Source organism: Telopea speciosissima, chromosome 10 (genome assembly GCF_018873765.1).
Source record: "Telopea speciosissima isolate NSW1024214 ecotype Mountain lineage chromosome 10, Tspe_v1, whole genome shotgun sequence".
NCBI lineage: Eukaryota > Viridiplantae > Streptophyta > Magnoliopsida > Proteales > Proteaceae > Telopea > Telopea speciosissima.
Window position 1 is genome coordinate 29,956,956 of NC_057925.1, and position 21,071 is coordinate 29,978,026.

General features: G+C 40.4%; 1 protein-coding gene across 1 annotated transcript in view; it reads left to right on the plus strand.

The window, feature by feature from the left end:
* Positions 1-18,147, plus strand: part of LOC122642397 (protein kinase and PP2C-like domain-containing protein) — a 115,383-nt gene extending 97,236 nt beyond the window's left edge. Inside the window, exons 12-13 of the mRNA XM_043835847.1 lie at positions 17,183-17,278; positions 17,815-18,147. Of these exons, the coding sequence (XP_043691782.1) occupies positions 17,183-17,278; positions 17,815-18,009 (291 nt within the window). The 3' untranslated portion in view covers positions 18,010-18,147. The remainder of the gene's footprint in view (positions 1-17,182; positions 17,279-17,814) is intronic.
* Positions 18,148-21,071: the final 2,924 nt, after the last annotated feature.

The window sequence follows — 21,071 nt, forward strand, 5'->3', positions numbered from 1 at the left end:
GCAGGTACAGCCCACCGTGCACTTTACCCAATCCAATCGTCTTCCCAGAGGCCAAATCTTGAAACACACAATGAGAAGGAAAGAAAGTAACTTTGCAGTTAAGATCACGAGTAATACTACTAATGGAAAGAAGGTTAGTAGTAAAATTAGGAATGTGCAAAACAGAAGTTAAGGGAAGGGAGGAGGTGCAGTTGATGATTCCCTTTCCAGAGATAGATGAAAGAGAACCATCAGCTACCTTGACCTTGTCCTTCCCAGAAGTAGGAGAGTATCGATGAAACAAACTAGAGGAACCGGTCATATGATCTGTAGCCCCAGAATCTATGATCCAAGGATGGGAGGCTACAGAAGCACAATGACCGCCAAAAGGGATACCTGACCGGGCTAGTGTGAACCTGAATGAGCGGAAGAATTGGCAGTAGCTGATGTAGTAGAGGCAGCAGCAGCGGAAGACCTCAGCATACGTCGGAATGCCTGTAGCTCATCCTGGGATAGACCAGGGTTAGTAGTAGGGTTTGTAGTAATAGTCTCAGTCTGATGGGCCTTGGGCTTTGTCTTGGTCTTGGTTTTGGCAGCCCGTTTTGCTTCAAAGTCAGCTTGTTTCCCATGAAGTTTCCAGCACCTCTCCTTGGTGTGATATGGTTTGTGACAGTGCTCACAAACAACAGTCCCTGTAGTAGAATCACCAAGAGAAGCAGTGCCAATGGGTGTAGGAGTAATGGGGGCAGCAGCCTTGAGAGCAGATCTGTCAGTAATAGGAGGATGTAACATGGCAGCCCTACGGTTCTCCTTAGAAGAAACTAATGCATAAGATTGTTCAAGTGTGGGAAAAGGTATATGGCCCAACACTTGAACACGAATGGGATCATACTCCATATTCAAACCAGCTAAAAAATCGTAGACTCTGATCTTGTCCACATGTTTCTTATAAGAGGCAATATCAGCAACTGTAGAGGGGTGAAAATCAGAGTAATGATCCAACTGTTGCCACAGGCTGCGGAGAGAAGCATAGTAGTCCGAAACAGAAAGGTCTCCCTGAGTAGTGTGAAGGACCTTCTTTCGAATTTCATAAACTTGGGCATCATTGCCAAGCTGTCCGTAGGTCTCCTTGCAAGCAGCCCAAATCTGGTCGGCAGTGTCCAGAAGAAGAAAATTATGTTGTAAGGCTGAAGTCATAGAGCCTATGAGGTAGGACATGTGAACACCATTATTGGCCAGCCACTTAGTCTGATCAGGGCCTTTATCACTAGGCTTAACAATAGTGCCATCAATATGGTCAGTGAGGCCACGGCCAGCAATGGCAAAGGAGGCTGATCTAGACCACAGAAGGTAATTTGAGCCATCCAGTTTGATGGGGTTAGGTGGAAAGCTGTGATAATCTGTCTTGTGATTGCCATCATGAACAGAAGTAGCAGTAGAGTTGGTAGAGTCACCCATACCGGCAGCAGAGAAGGCCAAACAAGCTTCAAGTAAAGTCCCAAACAAATAGAACCAGCAGCCAAAGAGAACCTTGATCGATTATGGTTTTTAGGGTTTTAAACAAAACCCTGAAGTGATGGAATCGATGGAGGAGCCTAGGCTGCAATAAATAATATCAAAGTGGCTGAAAGACTGAGGTAGAGAAGTCCTTAATACGAGAAACACATCTGCAGAAAAATTCAGATCCAAAAAACAGGTGCAGCAGCCCAATATCGATAGAGTTAGGGTTAAAAAACCCTGTAATGAATTAATGATGAGATCGATCTCAAGGTCTTCATACACCAAAAACAGATCTGTAGAAGCTGATATAGCTGTCGAAGGAGCCCTTATAAGTGAAGAAAAAACCTGCAACAAAATCAGCAACAGTGGGCAGCAATAACCCTAAGATCGATAGATGTCAGGGTTTTGAAAAAACCCTGATAATGGAGGAATCGATCTTAAGGAAGTCTTCAATCTTGAGGAATAATTTCTGAACCAATAAAACAACAATTCTGCAGCAGCTTCTGGTCTTCAAAGAGAGGAGAGGAGCCCTTGTATCTGATGTAGAAGCAATCTCCAAGAAGGAACTGAAGAACCAATATCGCAGCAGTGTTGATTGGAGTCTATCGGACAGAATTACAAGTCATAAATGAGGTAATGGGGGCAGCAACTGGATCGCATGATTACCTCATCAGTGCTGCCCTTTATGGGAATGAAGAACAAGGGAGAAGAAGGAGAGAACTAGAAGAGAAGAAGATCGAGAGAGAGAAGAAGAACAAAAATCGAGAAAAATTGGTGTCCCTAGTTCGAAACCTGCTCTGATACCATGTAGTAACAGATTTGAATTAGGTTAATGCTTGGATGATTAGTTCATCCCAAGCACATTGTATTTATAACTATAATGAAATAGTAAAAATAATTACATAGCAATGTGGGATTAAACCACATAAGAAACTAACAAATAATAAAGGAAAAAAGTCCAGAATACCCCCACGGTATTCTGGCCCAATATAACTAACATATATAATTACACACAGGCCCTTGGCCTCATACAAATGACATAAAGAAAACATAAAGGAGAGGTTATGTATATATATATCCCTGATACAACTATTCTTAACAGTTCAAGCCCCCCACCAATCGTCCTCTTGGTCTAAAGGTCCTGAAAAACACAATAAGGAAAGAATGTAATGGAACAGTTAAGGAATTTGGTAAGTTGACTAACAGATAAAGGACTTAGAGGCATTTTAGGAACAAAAAGAATAGGAGAAAGGTTCATGGATGAGGTGGGAGAGACCACCCCATGACCTGTAAATTTAGTAGAAGACCCATCAGCAAGAACAACAGGGGAGGAAGTATTAAGTTTAGAAATGGAAGAAAATAGGTTAGACTTACCAGTCTTATGGCAGGAAGCACCAAAGTCAATAATCCACGGGGTGGAAGTTGAAGAAATAAAAGCGGATTTACCCGTGTGGGCCAAGGTAGCTGTAGAAGTAGAAGAAGATGTAGATTCAAGCTGTTAGAGACGCTTGAGAATTTTGTTATAGTCATCACGTGAAACAGACCTAGTGGAGGAAACTCCTGATGTAGATGCATGGGTGGAGTCGCTAGTAATGATGTGATCAGCAGGAATGTTGGTGGTGGCAATATTGTAACTCGTTAGCCCACTCTGGTCGACCTTGTTTTGCCCAACAAGTGTCAACAGTATAATTAGGCTTCCCACAATAAGTGCACTGGCGAGACGATTTGTCAAAGAGCTGTCCACCTATACCACAACCACGACCACGGTACTGACCACGGCCTCTACTAGAACCTCGGCCAAGGGCAACAGTGAATGCAAAACTGTCCTTAGGCTACGTTTGGTAACGGTCTGAACAAAGAACACCCGTTCTTGACTAGAAACGTTCTTTGGCGTTTCTAGTCTGGAACGGCGTTCTGTGACCGAAAATGACCGTTTGGTAACAGTCTCAAGAACATGTTCAGAACGAAAATAGTGTTTGGTAAACCTGTTCTTCCCTATTTGATATTAATTACAATAGTATCATTTCCTTCTAAATTATACTAAAAAAATACTTGTTAAACCCTTTTCTCTCTTACCAACCTTAACATAAAATTAAAATATCTCATTAACATAACCAAAGTAATTATAAAAATATGTAAAAATTTAAAAAATACCATTAAAATTCTGTTCTTGTGTGGATTAATGCCATAACTGACTATGCTATGAACAGTTGAATAAAATTGGGCCTTGGTGGATTCGAACCACCATCCCCTTGGAACATGCTCATGTTCCAAGTGCTCTACCAATTTGAGCTAAAGACCCATCAAGTAGAGCTTGGAATTTGCAAGTAACCATAAGACCTTGCTAATCAACTTGTGCTCTCTAAGCTGATCTAGAGTTGAGTAAGCATCACCAAAGAAGGGATCGATAACTCCTGATATCTCATTAAGTAGACTACAGAAAACACAATAACTGAATCCAAAGCGAATGGCACCCTAGCAGTTCTTAACATGACTCAAAAGTTTTCTAATTCTTTTCTTTTCTTTTTTTTTTTGTGGGGTGGGGAGCGGGGGAGGAGGAGGTGAATTATCAAAGGAAACACACACCCACATTCGCAACTCAAAATGCTTCTTCACTCTTTATGAAGAGATAATAAGCTCACAGTAGGAAATTTATAGAATGAGAGATCACAATGGAAAAATTGCTATTGGGTTCCTTAAGAACCAATACAACAAAGAGGGGTTATTACATTCAAGAACCAGCAAACTTATGTGTGTGTGTGTGTGTGTGAGAGAGAGAGAGAGAGAGAGAGAGATAGGGAAGAATAAAATAGTCTAGTGTACAAAGTGAACAAAGCACTAGCTCTACACATGTGAAGGCTGTGGTGGTTTTAAGATCGATCTTGTAAGGCCTAAAACAAAACTCTTTTCTGTGTTTCAGTAGAAATTTGGATCTCCCATACAAAACTCAGGATCACAACCCAAACCCTTTTTAATCCACCAAGACAACACACTCCACATCTACTTTTAGTTTAGATATAACCTAAGTTAGTTCACAGACTGTACAAACAAAACCATGAGAAGAACACTCACTCAGCTATGCACAGAGTCAAATAGACAAGAACCCACTTATGAATTTCATTACCTCTACATAGGGTTAGAAGAGGATGTCTCTTGCCTCGGTTCTCTCAAATACCCAAGTAATGTTTCAGCCTGTGGAGTCACACAACCAAACTCAAAGAATCAACTCATCTCTGAATTAGTGCAAGGAAGAAAACAAGGATTTTGTGAGCAGAGCAAGATCATCAGAAGATGTGAGTTCATGTTCACGAAATCCATTGAACCCATTGAGCCTGGATTCAATTGAGACCTTCTCATCGAACCTGAGAGACAGGGGTTGGATTCTATTTTCCATTAAAGCCCTGTCTGTTCTCCTCGTCCAAACCCACTTCTCTGCGACATCCAGAGATTGCCCTGATAACCTATATCATCAAATTAGGCCTGTAACCCATAGCCTATCAAGTTTCAATCCCTATTCAGTACCAAAATTTCAGTATTTAGAAACCCTAAATAGAGAGTAAGAAAAGGGCAGATTTGTATCCCGACGCCACAAACTATAATTCTTACCTTGTGCTTCGCTCGAGCGCTTCCTAACTATGAGAGAGAGACCAACGGAGGGATTCCACCTTCCCTAACCTGAGAGGCTGAGAGAGAGAGAGATAACTGCAGATTTTATACATTACATTGAAGATGAAGTTTTCTATTTCAAAAGCCCTGAAAATTTTCATCAAGAACCCTATCAAATCTATACCTTCCTACCTCAGATTTCTTCGATCTACCACAGCAGGGTGATTCTACCAATATGTGAGACAAAATATGAGCAAAAATGATGATAACACCATCGACAGACCTGATTCGCGGTTGGATGAAGAGATTCAACTTCTGAAACCTAGCTAATGATGAATGAATCCTCGGATGGAGATGATGAGTGAAGACGAAGATCAAATAGATGCATGAATTTCTAGGGATTTTGAGACTTTTTAGGGTTTGGAAACCGACGATTTGTATGTGGACATGTCGAGCGATGGGTAAGGCTCGTTTGTTGGAGGCAGAGGAGAAGAATGACGGAGGAAGAGAGGGAAATGGAATGAACGAGGAAGAAGGTACCTGTTTCGTTGGAGGACGAAGACGACCTTGGTGGAGTTGCAGCAGAACCAGGAGCACGAAGGCAAGCTTGGCAATGGAGTCGAGTTGCAGAGCTTCTCATCAACGTTTTGCAATCACGGGTTTTTTCCCTTTTTGTCGATCTTCACTTCGTTTTCCACAATAGATTTGTTCTCGTTCTTTACAGACCGTGTCTGAGACGGTCTATGAAGAACGTTCTTTTAGGCAAAAATCCTTCATGTTCGTTCTACAAGAACGAAAAAACGAACCAAATTACCAAACGCATTTTCATGTTTTTTTGTTCTAAAAGAATAAAAGAACTGTACTGAACGCGCCCTTAGCAAGAACAGAAGAAGTGACCGTGGAAGGTGTACTAACTAAACGATGCAAGCGAGAGAAGACCTCGTTGAGAGAGGGCACCTTATCACCAGTAAGTAACTGACTCTTGACAGCTTGATAATCAGGGTAAAGACCAGCCAAAAACTTGGCAACGTGAAACTCAGCCCGTTGTTGCTTCAATTGCTCCAGATTAGTAGTGAGAGGCTAATATACCTGGAGCTCTTCAAGGTATCCTTTATATGTACTGAAATAGTCATTCAGAGATTTATCACCCTGGGAGAAGTGTAACAGTTTCTCGTAAAGTTCATAGATGCGGGAAATATTTTTCTCTTGGGAGTAGCTTTCACGGAGATCTTCCCAAACACCTTTAGCAAGTATGTGAAACATCACATTAGTAGCAATGGCAGGTTCAATACTGTTCCATAACCAGATTTTAATAGTAGAATTCTTACGCATCCAATCATCATGAGCAGTAGCAATAGTAGAATCCTTAGTATCAATGATAGGAGGGTCATCAGTAAGGTACTTGATCTTACCCTTGGCATGAATGTAAGCTTGGACAGCTTAAGCCCATAGAAGGTAGTTAGAGACACCATTCAACTTGATAGTAGTAATCTGAATATGTAACACATCAGTGGGAAGCTTAGACTTAACCATAGCGGACCAGAACCAATAAAAGAGCAGTTGCAGGTAGTAACAGTGATTTTATTGAACAGCAGAATCTTTCAAAACCAGTAGCAGGCAGTAGAGACAGCAGGAGAGACAACAAAAAATATCAAACACATGTATTAGCTTCTGCAGGCAGGATGTAGTCTTAGGAATGCAGAATTGGAGGTCAGAATCACCTGAAATAAGAACTGAAGGAGGTACTGTAGTAGGGGAGATAAACCCCAAAATATGAGCCTGATTGTGTTGGAGAACCAAGAGATATAAACCAAAAAATAGGTCTGGAAATTGATATAAAAACAGAGCATCGACCAGAAGAAAGGAGAAACCAATTTCCAGGAAATCAAGCCACAAGTTGGGCCCCAGATTTGGATCGAAGGGACCTCTAGGTAGTAAGAAACAGCTCAAGGAAGATAAACCTCATCAGCTGGGAGGAAAAAAACAGCTTGAACTTCAATATTCTGGAAGAAAATTCCCAAATTTAGAAACTGCAGACATAATCTTCATAATTCTGACTTTAGTAGCTTGAAATCTTCATAAGCAGCAATGGTAGACAAGAAGAATCCCTAGTTCATATGTGTACTGTGAAGAACTAGGACATTAGCAGCAGGTAGGCAGCACAGGGAGTGCTGCAGACAATATCGATTCCTGTCTCTAAAGAGTCTCAAAACCATATGAAAGGAGGATCGATCTCTAGTTTATTTACTGCTCTGATACCATGTAACAATAAAGCAATTAAGAAACCAGAGATAAAGAAGGAGAAGAAGAAGAAGAAGGAAACGATGGGAGAGACTGCAAAGAGAAGTCGTAGACTTCCTTGGTTGTCTCTCCCCCTCTCAATTGTATTATTTAAAGAGAAAGATTACATCACATGGAAGAGAAACCTTCCTAAACCAAATTACACAGAAATAGAAACTTAGCTAAAATAGAAACGTAAGAGAAATAGAAAGTTTAGGAAATAGAAGGTGTAAAGTGTATATGACACATTTACCCCCACAGTACATATGGGCCATGTACCCCCAATGTAGTAACTTTAACAAGCTCCAATGAGCATTCCTTCTCTTTTCCTTGTGCAAATCTGCACCTTCTTGATCCTCTCTCAAGGCGGACGACACTGATACGAAGAATTCTTCTCCGACTATTGCTCACAACCCACCTTTGCCTATCCTCTCTTTTGGTTCTCCTTCCCTCCACCATGCTGATCATTATCTCTCGATGAAGCTTACACCTAAAAATTACCTATCTTGGCAAACTCAACTTGAGCCATTCCTTGATGGCCATAGCTTATTCGGCTATCTCGATGGCACTCTTGCCCCACTGATCTGGCTGCTGCTCTTACCTGGCGCCGTCAAGACTATGATTTGATGTCTCCTTATTCCCTCACTTTTTGAAGAGGTATTTCCCTTGGTTCTGGGCAAACACATTAGTTGTGATATCTAGGAAACCCTACACACCATCTACTACTCTCCTTCAGAGAGCTGTTTTATGTCTCTCACTATGGCTATGCAAGAATTCCACCAGAAGCCGGATGAAACTGTCTCCTAGTTTCTTCAATGAGTGAAGTCCATCTCTGAAGAACTCAATGCTGCAGGTCATCCCCTTTCGTCCGAGTGCATTTAATATACATATTTATCGTGGTTTGAATGATGATTTCCACGACATGGTCTCCTCTCTTCTCACTCGTACAACTCCTATTGCTTATGATGACCTACACTCTATGCTTCTTAGTCATGAATATATTCATGGCACCAAGATGTCCAAGCTTGCCCTAACTGAATCAAACAGCTCTGTCGGATCTTTATCAGAGAACAATGTCCAATGCACCACCACCAACACTGATCCTCGATCTTCTTAATCAAGCCGTGGGGCGGTAATTCTTCTCATTGGACCCTTGAAAGCTTCGGCTGGTGGTTTGGGTGGTGCTCACCCCAGTATGACTCCGTTTGATAATCTCAACACCCAAATAGCTATTGTGAAGTTGGATAATACCAACTATTTAGATTGGTCTCACTCATTAAAGTTGTCTTTGCGAAGTAGGGGGAAGTTGGGATACATAACTGGATCTATCAAGGCACCTGAGATGACTGATACAACATATCTGAAATGGGAGACTGAGAACTCCACTTTCATGACCTGGTTGATTTTCTCCATGAAACCTAAGACCAGTAGGAGATTTATGAGAAAGGAAACTTCAAAGGAAATTTGGGACAATGTCTCCAAAACTTTTGACCGAGTGGTGACCCAACAAAGGTCTATCAAATTCTTCAAAAGGTCATTACTATGAAACAGGATGACCGAAGCATTTCTGAATATTACAACATTGTAATTGGTCTCTGGGAGGAGTATGACCACTATAGGGACCTCCATTTGTCCAACTTTGAGGATGAAGCAAAGGCGTATAGGATACTTGAGAAGGAACGTGTCCTTATTTTACTTGGTGGGCTGGATCCAGAATTTTAGCCGATTTGACTGCAAATCTTGGGGAGGTCACCTCTTCCATCCCTAAATGAAGTTTGTAGCTACTTACAGAGTGAGGAGACTAAAAGAGTATTTATAGAATATTGCACCATCTCTGGAGAGATCTGCTCTTACTTCTAGTTCTCACAGAGATTGGTGAGGTGGGGGGAGAGGCTAAGGACCACCCCGTAGAGATAATAGGAAAAATTTAAATGTGATCATTGTGGGAAGCTGGGACACACTAAAGATAGATGTTGGGCACTTCATGGCCAACCTCCTGGTATGAGTGGTGGATTTACCGGTATGAGTGGTTGTAGGAGAGGGGGTGCTAGAGCCCACACTATGATAGTTGAGACAAAGTCACCTGGACTATAGCCCAATCCTGACTCCCTTTCTAGAAAAGATATTGCAGCACTACGTAGGATGATGTCTAGACTGAGTCACTCTTCTATTATTTATGTAGAGTCAAATCCTTCAGCCTCAGCCTTGCAAGCCTCTACTTCTATACCCTCCACTGCTCTTTGGGTCGTTGACTCTGGTGCCACCGATCACATGACTAGTATGTCTCAGTGTTATGATTCCTATTTTATTTGCTCTGGTATGGGTAAGGTTAGAGTTGTCGATGGTTCCTTTTCCTCTATTTCTGGTAACGGTAATGTACTATTTACTTCTTCTATCTCTCTTGATTCTGTTCTTCATGTCCTTAATTTTGCCACTAATTTATTGTCTGTAAGTAATCTAACAAAATCCTTAAATTGCTATATCACCTTAATTCCTTCCTATTGTCTTTTTTAAGATTTGGTGGCTAAGAGGATTATTGGCAGTGGACGTGAGGAGAAAGAACTCTATCTTCTTGAGCCTCGGACACCTGTTTTGACTATTACTCAATCCTATGTTTGTGGCCAAAATAAAGTAGTACTATGGATTCTGTGATGCTTTGGCATCAACATTTAGGCCACCTATCTTTTGTTGTTATGAGCAAACAATTACCCCATTCGTTTACTTCTTTTTCTTCTTCTCATGGTTTTTTAATGTGAACTATGTATTTTTGCTAAATATTGCCGTTCATCTTATCCCTATCATGGTAATAGATATACTGTTCCTTTCAATATTGTTCATTCTGATGTTTGGGGATCTGCTACCACTACCTCTTTGTCTGGATATTGGTATTTTGTTTCTTTTGTTGATAGTCAATTCCCGGTCTACTTGGACTTTTTTGATGAAACAGAAAAGTGATGTCTATGATGCTTTCAAAAATTTCTACTAGTTGATTTGTACTCAATTTGGTACTCACATTCAAATAGTTCGTTCTGATTAGGGGGGAGAGTATGTATATGGGGACTCCAACAGTTTTTTCTTGATTATGGCATCATCCATCAAGTTGCTTGTATTGACACCCCCCAACAAAATGGGATGGCTGAGAGGAAAAACCTCCATTTGTTAGAGGTCACTAGGAGTCTCCTCTGCTGCCTTTCTAATCAATCGGATGCCAACTCAACTCCTTGGCTCCAAATCCCCTCTGGAAACCCTTTCACCTCAAGCTCATGCTTTTTCCCTACCTCCCAAAGTATTTGGTTGTGTTTACTATGTCAATGTCAATGAATTAAGTCGGACAAAGTTTGACCCCAAAGCACTAAAATGTCTTTTCCTTGGCTATTCCTCTTCTACTAAAGAGTATAAATGCTACTACCCTTCCTTCTGAAAGCAACTTCTCTCCAAAGATATCACCTTTTTTGAGTCTATTCCTTTCTTTCTCCTCATCTACATCCTCTTTAGGGTGAGACTAATAGGAGTGAACATGCTGCTGGTGTCATCCCCTTTCTTTCTCTATTACTATCACCCCATTCTTTCTTGATATTGGGAAACACAAGGAACTGGATGTTGTTGACATTGATGCTCATTTAGGTGTTGATGCTAGCAATGAAATAGAGGTTGTTATGTTCAAAAGAGATGAATGCTTGAAGGGAAAGGGAAAGAAGACCTGCCAAGAGTCCTCTTTGGATCCACATCCTGAGCTCCATCTTCTTCAGTCAGGTAACACTCTTTTTCTCCTCCCTCTGAGTTAGATCTTTCCATTGCTACTCGAAAGGGGAAGAGAGCTTTTACTAATCGTATAGCCAAGTTTGTTTCCTATGCAGCCTCCACCTGGTTTTAAGTTTCTATCAGTAGAGGAGAAAATGTGCCTCCTAAAAAACCCACTTTATGGCCTTAAGCAGTCTCCTAAGGCTTGGTTTGAGTGATTTCGGCAAGCCATTCTAAGGAATGGGTATTCCCAGAGTCAAGCTGGCCACAACTTGTTTATCCGGCGAGGAAATGGTATGGTCACAGCTCTCATCGTTTATGTTGATGACATTGTAGTGTCTAGGAATTATAATGCCGAGATAAGTAGATTGAAATCTTACCTGGCCCAACAGTTTGAGATTAAAATATCTTTTATTTTTTACGTACTTCTTGGGAATTGAAATATCAAGATGAAATAAGGGAATCGATATTTTCCAGAGAAAGTCTGTATTGGATCTATTGAAAGAAATAGGAATGTTAGAGTTGGAAGTTAAAGAATGTAGGAGAACAAGGAGAAAGATGAAAGTAGAAGGTTGGAGAAGGAGGAGGAGAAGAGAGATGATGGTGCAATGTAGTATGTTGGAGTGTTCACTCCACCACACCTATATTACTTCACTAATAATAAGAAAGGAGTTACATACACCTCTCTAGGGAGGTCAAAGGTAAAAAAAGGAAAATTACAATATAAGGCAACTAGACAATAATCTAGTTCCTAAAGTAACCTTATTACACAAACTCTAACACTCCCCCTCAAGCTGGAGAATAAATGTTATACATTCCTAGCTTGCATAAAAGGGCACTGAACTGATTAGGGATGAGACCCTTCGTAAAGATGTTAGCTAGTTAATCGCCTGTCATAACCAAAGGAGTACAAATGTAGCCAGAGTCAATCTTCTCTTTGATGAAGCGCCTATCTACCTCAATATGCTTTGTTCTGTCATGTTGTACAGGATTGTGGGCTATACTTATGGCAGCCTTGTTATCACAATGAAGTCTCATAGGTGCTTCAATATTGAACCCCAACTCTTGGACTAGCCTCTTCAACCATAGGAGTTCACAAACTCCATGAGCCATACCCCTAAATTTAGCCTCTGCACTAGATCTAGCCACCACAGGTTGCTATTTGCTCCTCCAAGTGACCAAATTACTCCCGCAAATGTACAATAACTTGATGTAGATCGTTTGTCTGAAACCGAATCAGCCCAATCCGTATCAATGTAGCCTTGAATTCTCAAATGGTTGTGTTTGACATATAGAAGGCCTTTTCCTATGCAGGACTTCAAGTACTTGAGGATCCGGTAAACAACATCCAAGTGCCCACTTTTGGGAGCATGCATAAACTGACTCACCACCCCAATTGCATATGTGATATCTGGGCAAGTCAAAGAGAGATAAATTAACTGTCCTACAAGTCTCTAGTATTTTCCTGCATTAACCAGTGAAGGTCCACAATCTTCCCTTATTTTGTGATTCTGATCAATAGGAGAGTTTGCTGGCTTGCAACCCAGCATTCCTGTCTCTTTCAGTAAGTCTAGCACAAATTTCCTCTGGCATATGTTTATTGCCTTCTTAGATCTGGACACTTCAATTCCCAAGAAATATTTTAAAGGTCCAGGATCTTTAATCTCAAATTGTTGGGGCTCAATAGGACTTCAATCTCATTATTTCAGCTTCGTCATTCTCAGTCACCACAATACCTACATAAACAATGAGGGTTGTGATACTATCTTTACCTCACTAGGTAAACAGTGTGTGGTCTGCTTGGCTCTGAGAATGCCCATTTTTCAGGATGGCCACTCTCATAGTTGTTAAGGTGCCTAGGCGAATCAAGGCGATCGAGGGGGTTAAAAAACAATGCGACACCAACAAGACGACAAGGCGTCGCCTAGGCGACCAAGGCGAGGTCAAGGCGCCTGGACGCGTAGGCGTCGCTTTGACAACTATGGCCTCTCTAAACCTCTCAACCAAGCCTTTGGGGACTGTTTGAGACCATATAGTGCCTTCTTGAGGAGACACACTTTCCCTTCAGCTGAGGGAGACTAAAAGCCTGGTAGAGTTTGCATGTATACTTCCTCTTCTAAGTCACCATGGAGGAAAGCATTCTTCACATCCAGCTGATATAATGGCCAATCCCTATTAGCTACTAGAGATAAAAGGACTCTTATCGAATTGTATTTAGCCACAGGAGCAAATGTTTCCTGATAGCCAATCCCATACACCTAACTGTATCCCTTGGCCACAGGAGAAAATATTTCCTGATGGATAATGCCATTGTCAGTAAAAAAGTTTTGGAGTCCACTATACGTATACTCTCCCCTTTATCAAAACGAACAATTGAATTCGAGTACCAAATTGAGTAAAAATCAGTTGATAAAAATTTTGAAATGCAGCATAGACATCACTCTTTTGTTTCATCAAAAAAGTCTATGGACCGGGAATAGTCATGAACAAATGAAACAAAATAATGATAACCAGACAAAGAAGTAGTGGGAGCGGACCCCAAAACATTAGAGTGCACAATATGGAAAAGAACACTTACTACCATAATAAGAATAAGGAAAACGACAATGTTTAGCAAACAAATAGGGTTCACATTAAAATACATGGGAAGGAGGAATAGAAGAAAACAATTGTGGCAATTTTTTTCTCATAACACTGAAAGAAGGGTGGCCCAAACGTTGATGCCACAACATCACAAAGTCAACGGTACTGTTGTCACTACGCCTACAATCATAGGACTGAGCAATAGGTAGAGGGGATCTTCCTAGATCAAGGAGGTAGAGTCCTTTTTCCTCACGTCCATTGCCAATAATCCTCTTTGTCACCAAATCCTGAAAAACACAATGAGATGGAAAAAAAAGTGACACAACAATTCAAGGATTTGGTTAGGTGGCTCATAGATAAAAGGTTAATGTTAAACTTAGGAACTTGAAAAACGAAGTCAAGGGAAGTAGAAGAAGTGACACGGACATTATCCTTACCAGATAGAAGAAAGAGAACCATTAGCGACCCTAATTTTTTCCTTACCATAACATATAGAATAGGAATCATAACACTGAGATATGTCAGTCAAATGGTCAGTGGCTCCGGAGTCAATGACCCATGAAGAGGCAATGGAAAAAGCAAATGTAGAGGTCTGTAAGGTGGAAGCTGAAGAATCGTGTACTACAGGTGTAGAAGAACTATCCAGATATGATATAACCCTGCGAAACGCTGCAATATCATCATTAGTGAGAGAACTGGTGTCTGTTTGTAGTCCAGATAGATATTCTATACGTTTAACCTTAGTCATCATAGTGTGTGCTATGGGACCCCCTCTCCTGCTGCCATGCATACCAGGCAGACAGCTATACAGCATCCAACATCTCTCTAGTGTGCACAAATTTACCACAATGATCACAACTGAATCTATCCCTGTCATTCCCTCAGAGTGGCCCTTGGCCTCTTCCTCCGACTTCTGACATAATGTAGGAACACACGTAGAAAGTGAGGATGATACCCAAACCAAATGTGGAGTACACACTCTATCCATAAAAGCCTTTCAAACACTGGTAAACACAGTCCAACAAGCAAACCAGGCAAGTAACTCAACGAAATTCAGCTCCACCACATGCTTCAAGGTATAATGGCATCATACAGCAACATGAGAGACTCAAACAACATACCTCACCAACACCAAGCAGCTGAAAGTATCACATACCATCTTTACAGGCAAAACAGACTGAAACAGAGGCTGGCGGTGCAATTGTCTAGGTTGGTAGCTCCCTTCTTCACCAGTAGCACCTTCTAGCCATTATAAAACAACCCATAATCTTGAAACAATACAACTCAAAAAATAAAACCCATCAAATAGGTTCAATACAGTAGTATATACAAAACAGTCATTATTCCAACAGTTGGGCTTTCCTCCTTGCAACCAATGTTTTGGGGGCTTGAAAGGGGACCCTAGGGCGACTCCAATCGGCCAGGTTCTAGCTGAGGGAAAACAAGGGCTGTTTCAGAAAAAAGGGTTTTAGAAATCGGAGTACTGTTCATGGAACAGTAATTTCTCGGGTTACTGTTCACAGAACAATATTCTGGGTTGTCTTCTTTGATTTGAGCTTCAAACAGCCAAGTCTTCATGTGAAGAGGTATCTTGGTGCTTCCATAGGCTTCATCAAGAGATATGGCATGATTTCTTCTAAGTTTTCACATAGCGGCCCCTTCCTTGAAACCCCTTTGTAACCAACCTAGGGTTCCAAAGAGAGGGAAAGGAGGTTGAGAGCTTGTAGGACAACTCTCAAACCAGAAACGGAGGGTGCTCTGATACCAAGTTAGAAGTTAAAGAATGTAGGAGAACAAGGAGAAAGATAAAAGTAGAAAGTTGGAGGAGGAGAAGAGAGATGATGGTGTTATGTTGTGTATTGGAGTGTTCACTCCACCACACCTATATTAGTTCACTAATAATAAGAAACGAATTACATACACCTCCCTAGGGAAGTAAAAGGTAAAAAAAAATAAAATAAAAGAGGGAAAATTACAATATAAGGCAACTAACTAGACAACAATCTAGTTTCTAAAGTATCCTTATTACACAAACTCTAACAGTTGGGGTGTAAATTGGTAGTCTCCCCAATTGATCAAAAACACAAGCTTAGTGAAGATTGTGGCTCTCCTCTTATAGATGCAGGGAAGTACCAGAGATTAGTTGGGAAACTAATCTATCTCTCCTTAACTCATCCAGGCATCACTTATGCAGTTGGAGTAGTGAGTCAGTTTGTTGTTTATCGCATCATCAGGTACTTGAAATCTTCTTCAGGAAAAGGCCTTCTATATGCCAGGCATAATCATTTGAGGATAGAATGATGCCAATTGAGTTGGTTTAGAGTGCGACGGATGATCCACGTCTGGTTACTATACCTTTGTGGGTGGTAATTTAGTTACATGGAGGAGTAAGAAACAACCAGTTATAGTTAGATCCAGTGCAGAGCATAGTTGTCAAGGCGTCGCCTAGGCGACCAGGCGCCTTTGTCATGCCTGAAATTCTGGTGTCGCCTAAGCGCCGCCGCCTTGTCTCCTTGTTGGTGTCGCCTTGGTTTCTAACCCCCTCACTCGCCCTAGTTCGCCTAGGCGCCTCGACAACTGTAGCGCAGAGGCAGAATTTAGAGCCATGGCTCATGGAGTGTGTGAATTCATATGGCTAAGGCGGTTGATTCAAGAGTTGGGGTTTGACTTTGAGGGCCCTATGTGGCTCTATTGTGATAACAAGGCCGCTATAGGTATGGCTCATAATCCCGTGCAACATGACCAAACGAAGCACATTGAGGTTGATAAGCACTTCATCAAAGAAAAGTTGGTTTTGGTTACAATTGTACCTCCTTTGTGAAGACAGGTGATCAAGTGGCAGATATCTTCACCAAAGGTCTTATCTCCATCCAATTCAGTACCCTCTTGTGCAAGCTGGGAATGCATGACATTTATTCTCTAGCTTGAGGGGGAGTATTAGAGTTTATATTGTATGGGGTATTTTTGTCACTGGCTTATTATAAGTCATGTTAAGTTGTAATTTTATATTTTGGTTTTTAACCTTTTACCTCCCCATGGAGGCCTATGTAATTTCAAGAAGTTGTTAATAAAGAAAATAGTTGAGTGGAGTCCATTCTCCCTCAACCACGATTTCTCCCAACTCTTCTTCCTTTGTCTTTCTTCTTCTTCCTCACTTCTCTTTTTCTCCTTCCCCTAACTCTTAATCCTTGTTCCCTTGTTAGAATCGATCCACACCTAATTTCTAACTTGTCATGGTTTTCATATTGTGTACTATCAATACAAACGGCTGCTCTTACTAGTTTGGGAGACCACCTGTTATGATCATGATCCCACACTTCAGTAGTACTGCCAGTAAAATAATAACATAAGGTTGTCAAAAAGGGTCATCTTTCTGCTATAGTGTTTGTTTTTCAGGAGTAGGTCTTCACATTATCAAATATAAAAAAATCCAAGTCATTACCACAAATTTATCATATGCTAATTACAATTCTCAAGGTGTTTTATATGACAGGTTACACGCTCTATTGGTGATGATGATCTGAAGCCTGCTGTAACATCAGAACCTGAGATAACTGAGATTATTTTGTCAGCTGAGGATGAATTCCTGGTAAGGACTATTATCTGGATGGCTTTAAAGATGTTGCAATTAATAGTGAATATTTTAATGAATCATGTATTTTGTAATTTTTATTTTGAAAAATAGACTTTTGCTTGAGTGACTAGAACACATGCGGTTTTGTAAAAATATATTTATGAAATCTTCTGCCTGTGCCTTGCCTATTTTTACTGTATCTAGCTTTTGTGATGATTCTATGAGGGAATTTGTATTCTTTTAGGGGAAAATTTATATGCCATGCCACAAAAACAAGCCTTACCAACTTACCCAGTACTTTTTTGCCTATAAATGGGGGATGCCTTTGATGTGCCACTTGGGTATTTGGTGTCCCATATATACTCCACTATGTATATGTTCTATATGGACCTCTCTTTTGCATTTCCTTGATCTACATAGGTAAGAAGTTTCCTGCAATCAATCCGTTTGCTTGTTTACTATCATGTCTGATGCCCTAAAATGGTTTCTCAACAAGCAAAGATAATATACAATAAGCGTTTAAATGGTTTTTGTGTTGCTTGAATTGTCAGGTAATGGCTAGTGATGGGCTCTGGGATGTGGTGAGTAATGAGGAGGTCATATCAATAATCAGAGACACTGTTAAAGAGCCTGGAATGTGTTCCAAGAGATTAGCAACAGAAGCTGCTGAACGTGGGAGCAAAGATAACATCACTGTCATCGTCATTTTCCTCCGTCCAATATGTACAGCTGAGAGAATTTACTGAATATAAGCTGTACGTTTTCTTGTTAACAAGCCTGCAGAATTTAAATCCATATGTAAAACAAGTGTCACAATGATAAGGTGATAGAATATTTCTGTAAACAAAAGTCTATTTATTCTAAGATCGATAAAAAGTTGACCTGAGTTTTACAGAAGCACCGCATAGGCCTAGCTCAATGGATGGTCCATAAATTTCATTGTGGTCCATGTTTTGTTGCAATCTGAAAAAATGAGTAATTTTATAACTTGTCTTCATTTCATCTAGAAATACTGTATCAATCTCTCAATTTGGGATATCCATAAGGTATTAAGTGTTTAGTGTCACCTTTGGTTGCGAACTGATCACAGGTAGAGCTAAACATTTGTTGGTCTTTTCCTATTGTATTTTAAATTTGTGTACTTCTCATGTTGCTCTTGTGTGAGAATTTTGCTGTTAGAAAATTTGTTGATTCAATTTGTTGTTTGCTAAACATTGTTCCACCTACCCAGCATCCAACCAAATAGGTACTTTTATTTTTTCCCCTAACATTTGTTGGTTTTTTCCCTTGTCTTCTAAATTTTGCTGTCAAGTACTCTTTTGACTTTGTCAAAGCCTTTTGGCACTGTTCATTCCATTTGGTTTGTTTTTTCTAAGCAGCTTTAATATTGGCTCGTACACCATTGTTAACTAAGCGATGAACCGACTAATGTATTGGATTGTATAAAGGAACCATCTGATTTCTTTCTCGGTTTTTGGTGGTGGTATATCTATAATTGCATTTATCTTTGTATGGTCCAATTCTATTCCCCTGTTTCATCAAAAAAAAAAAATTTCTATTCCCCTGTTAATGACTATGAACCCTAAGAGTTTTCCGGTAATAGTTCCAAACACAAGTTTGGCGATTTAATCTCAGTTTGTACTCTTTTATCCTTTCAAAGAATTTTCTCAGAGTTTCTATATGTCCCTCTCGTTCTTTGGATTTGACAATCATGTTATCCATATAGACTTCCACTTCTTTGTGTATTAAGTCATGAAGAATCGTGGTGATTGCCTTTTTGATAGATTCTCCCAACATTTTTTAGTCCAAAAGGCATAACATTATAAGTCATGACAATTCATTCTCTATCAAGTGATAAAGGATGCTTTTTGCAGATTTTTAGGTTTCATTCTAATTTGATTATACATTTAGAACCAATTTATGAATGATAAAAGGGTATGCTTGGAAGTATTATCCACTAGTATGCCTATATGTGGTAAAGGAAAATCATTTTTGGGACTAGCTTTGTGAAGGTCCTTGAAATCTATACACATACAGACTTTGTCATCCTTGGGCACAAACATTATGTTAGCCAACCATTCAGGGTATTTGGTTACTTCTAAGAATCCAACATTCAACTGTTTAGTGACATAATCCTTTATTTTCAGAATCTATTTCGGCCTCATCTGTAATGCCCTAGTCCCGAGATAAAGGAAAAACCGTAAGGGCATAATAATTTAAACAAACATACAAATGAGTACAATCAAAATAATTTCTCACCAACTGATGCCATTCTATTAATTTACATATTCATCAGTGTGCCACATGATGATACATTTATATGGGTACCATAATGAAATACCCTCCCTATGGTTTATACATTTAAAACCGAAAAAGGGGCACGATACTTCAACTAGAGGAGCGACCAGTTGGTTCACCAAACCTTGACCCAACGTCACACGTTCTCCGGGTCTGAAGGGATCCAGTGCCCTTATACCGACTCCTCCCAAAATTGCGTTGTCGGAGTCGAGCCAAGAATGGGCGTTAGTGGACACCCACCACTTTTCACCGGTTAGAGAGGCCCTCTTTAATACATTAAGAAAAGATGTTCACGATCTTGTGTGTGTCAGTGAAGTGTTTCTGGGGTTGAAAGCATGGGTTGGAAGCATGAGCGATGAGCTTCTCGACTTCGATCTTTGTCTTTGATAAGTTATGGGTTGATTGTGACCTAGTATAGGACTGATCCAAGGCAATTCAACTCGGGTATTCAATGAGTCGACGCAGCTTAGAAGCACAACGAAGCGGTCGAAGGAGGAGGGCGATAGGAAGCAGACCCAATGCCCCAGGGCGGATAGGCTCAGTGAGTAAAGTCCACTCTAAAACATTCTCACCAATCACACAAACATTTAATTGATCCTACCATTACTTCCACAATCACATCAATTCAAGTCAAAATCTTTAATCCTCATACTCATTTTTTTTTCAATTACTCTACTTATTATTCAATCGAAGTTGAGGGAGACGCCAATGCGATATGGAATGAGATGATGGATGACCTATATTAAGAGGGTTGACAAAGATGTGCTAGGGGAAGCGATGGGTTGTCGTCGGGCCTCTAGGGAGACTTGGTGGTGGAACGTTGAAGTCCAAGTAGCCATTAAGACCACAAAAGTTTGTTTTAAAACTTGGCAAAGGACTAAAGATTTAGACGATAAAAAAATGTATTATGATGCCAGATACGAAGCAAGGAAGATTATGGGGATGGCTAGAGTGAAGAATAGGAGGATCTTTATACCAACTTTAAAACATGGATTGAGTCCATAGAACTCAAATCCATCCATAAGTCCCAAGATCCAATCCCATTTGACTCAAAACTCAAACCATAACTTGGGTTCTAACAATCTTTTCGATTTCTTGGTAAGCCAATCTTACAAATGGGTGCATTAACTGTCAATCCACCCAACTAAAATAGTAGTTGCTAGATTGAAAACCAAGAGGATTATAAGCTCATTACCTTGGTTTGCCATTTGGTGAAGCTCCAAATCGGAAGCTTCTTGCTACCCTTTCCAACTCTACTCATGCCACGGTTCATCTAACGGTTTCCTCCACCTTATGATGGTGGTGTTTCTCCTTGTATGGTAGAGCTTCCCCTTCATCTCCCATTCTCTTCATTTCTCTCTTCTCCCTCCTTTCTTTCTTTCCCTCTTCAATGGTTAAGAAATGAGCCTTGGCTCAACTCAACCCAAACCTTATATAGACCTCCAATTGAACCAAGTTGGTTCTGTTACACCCGCACCCCAAATATACCCCTATACCCCAGGGCAGTTTA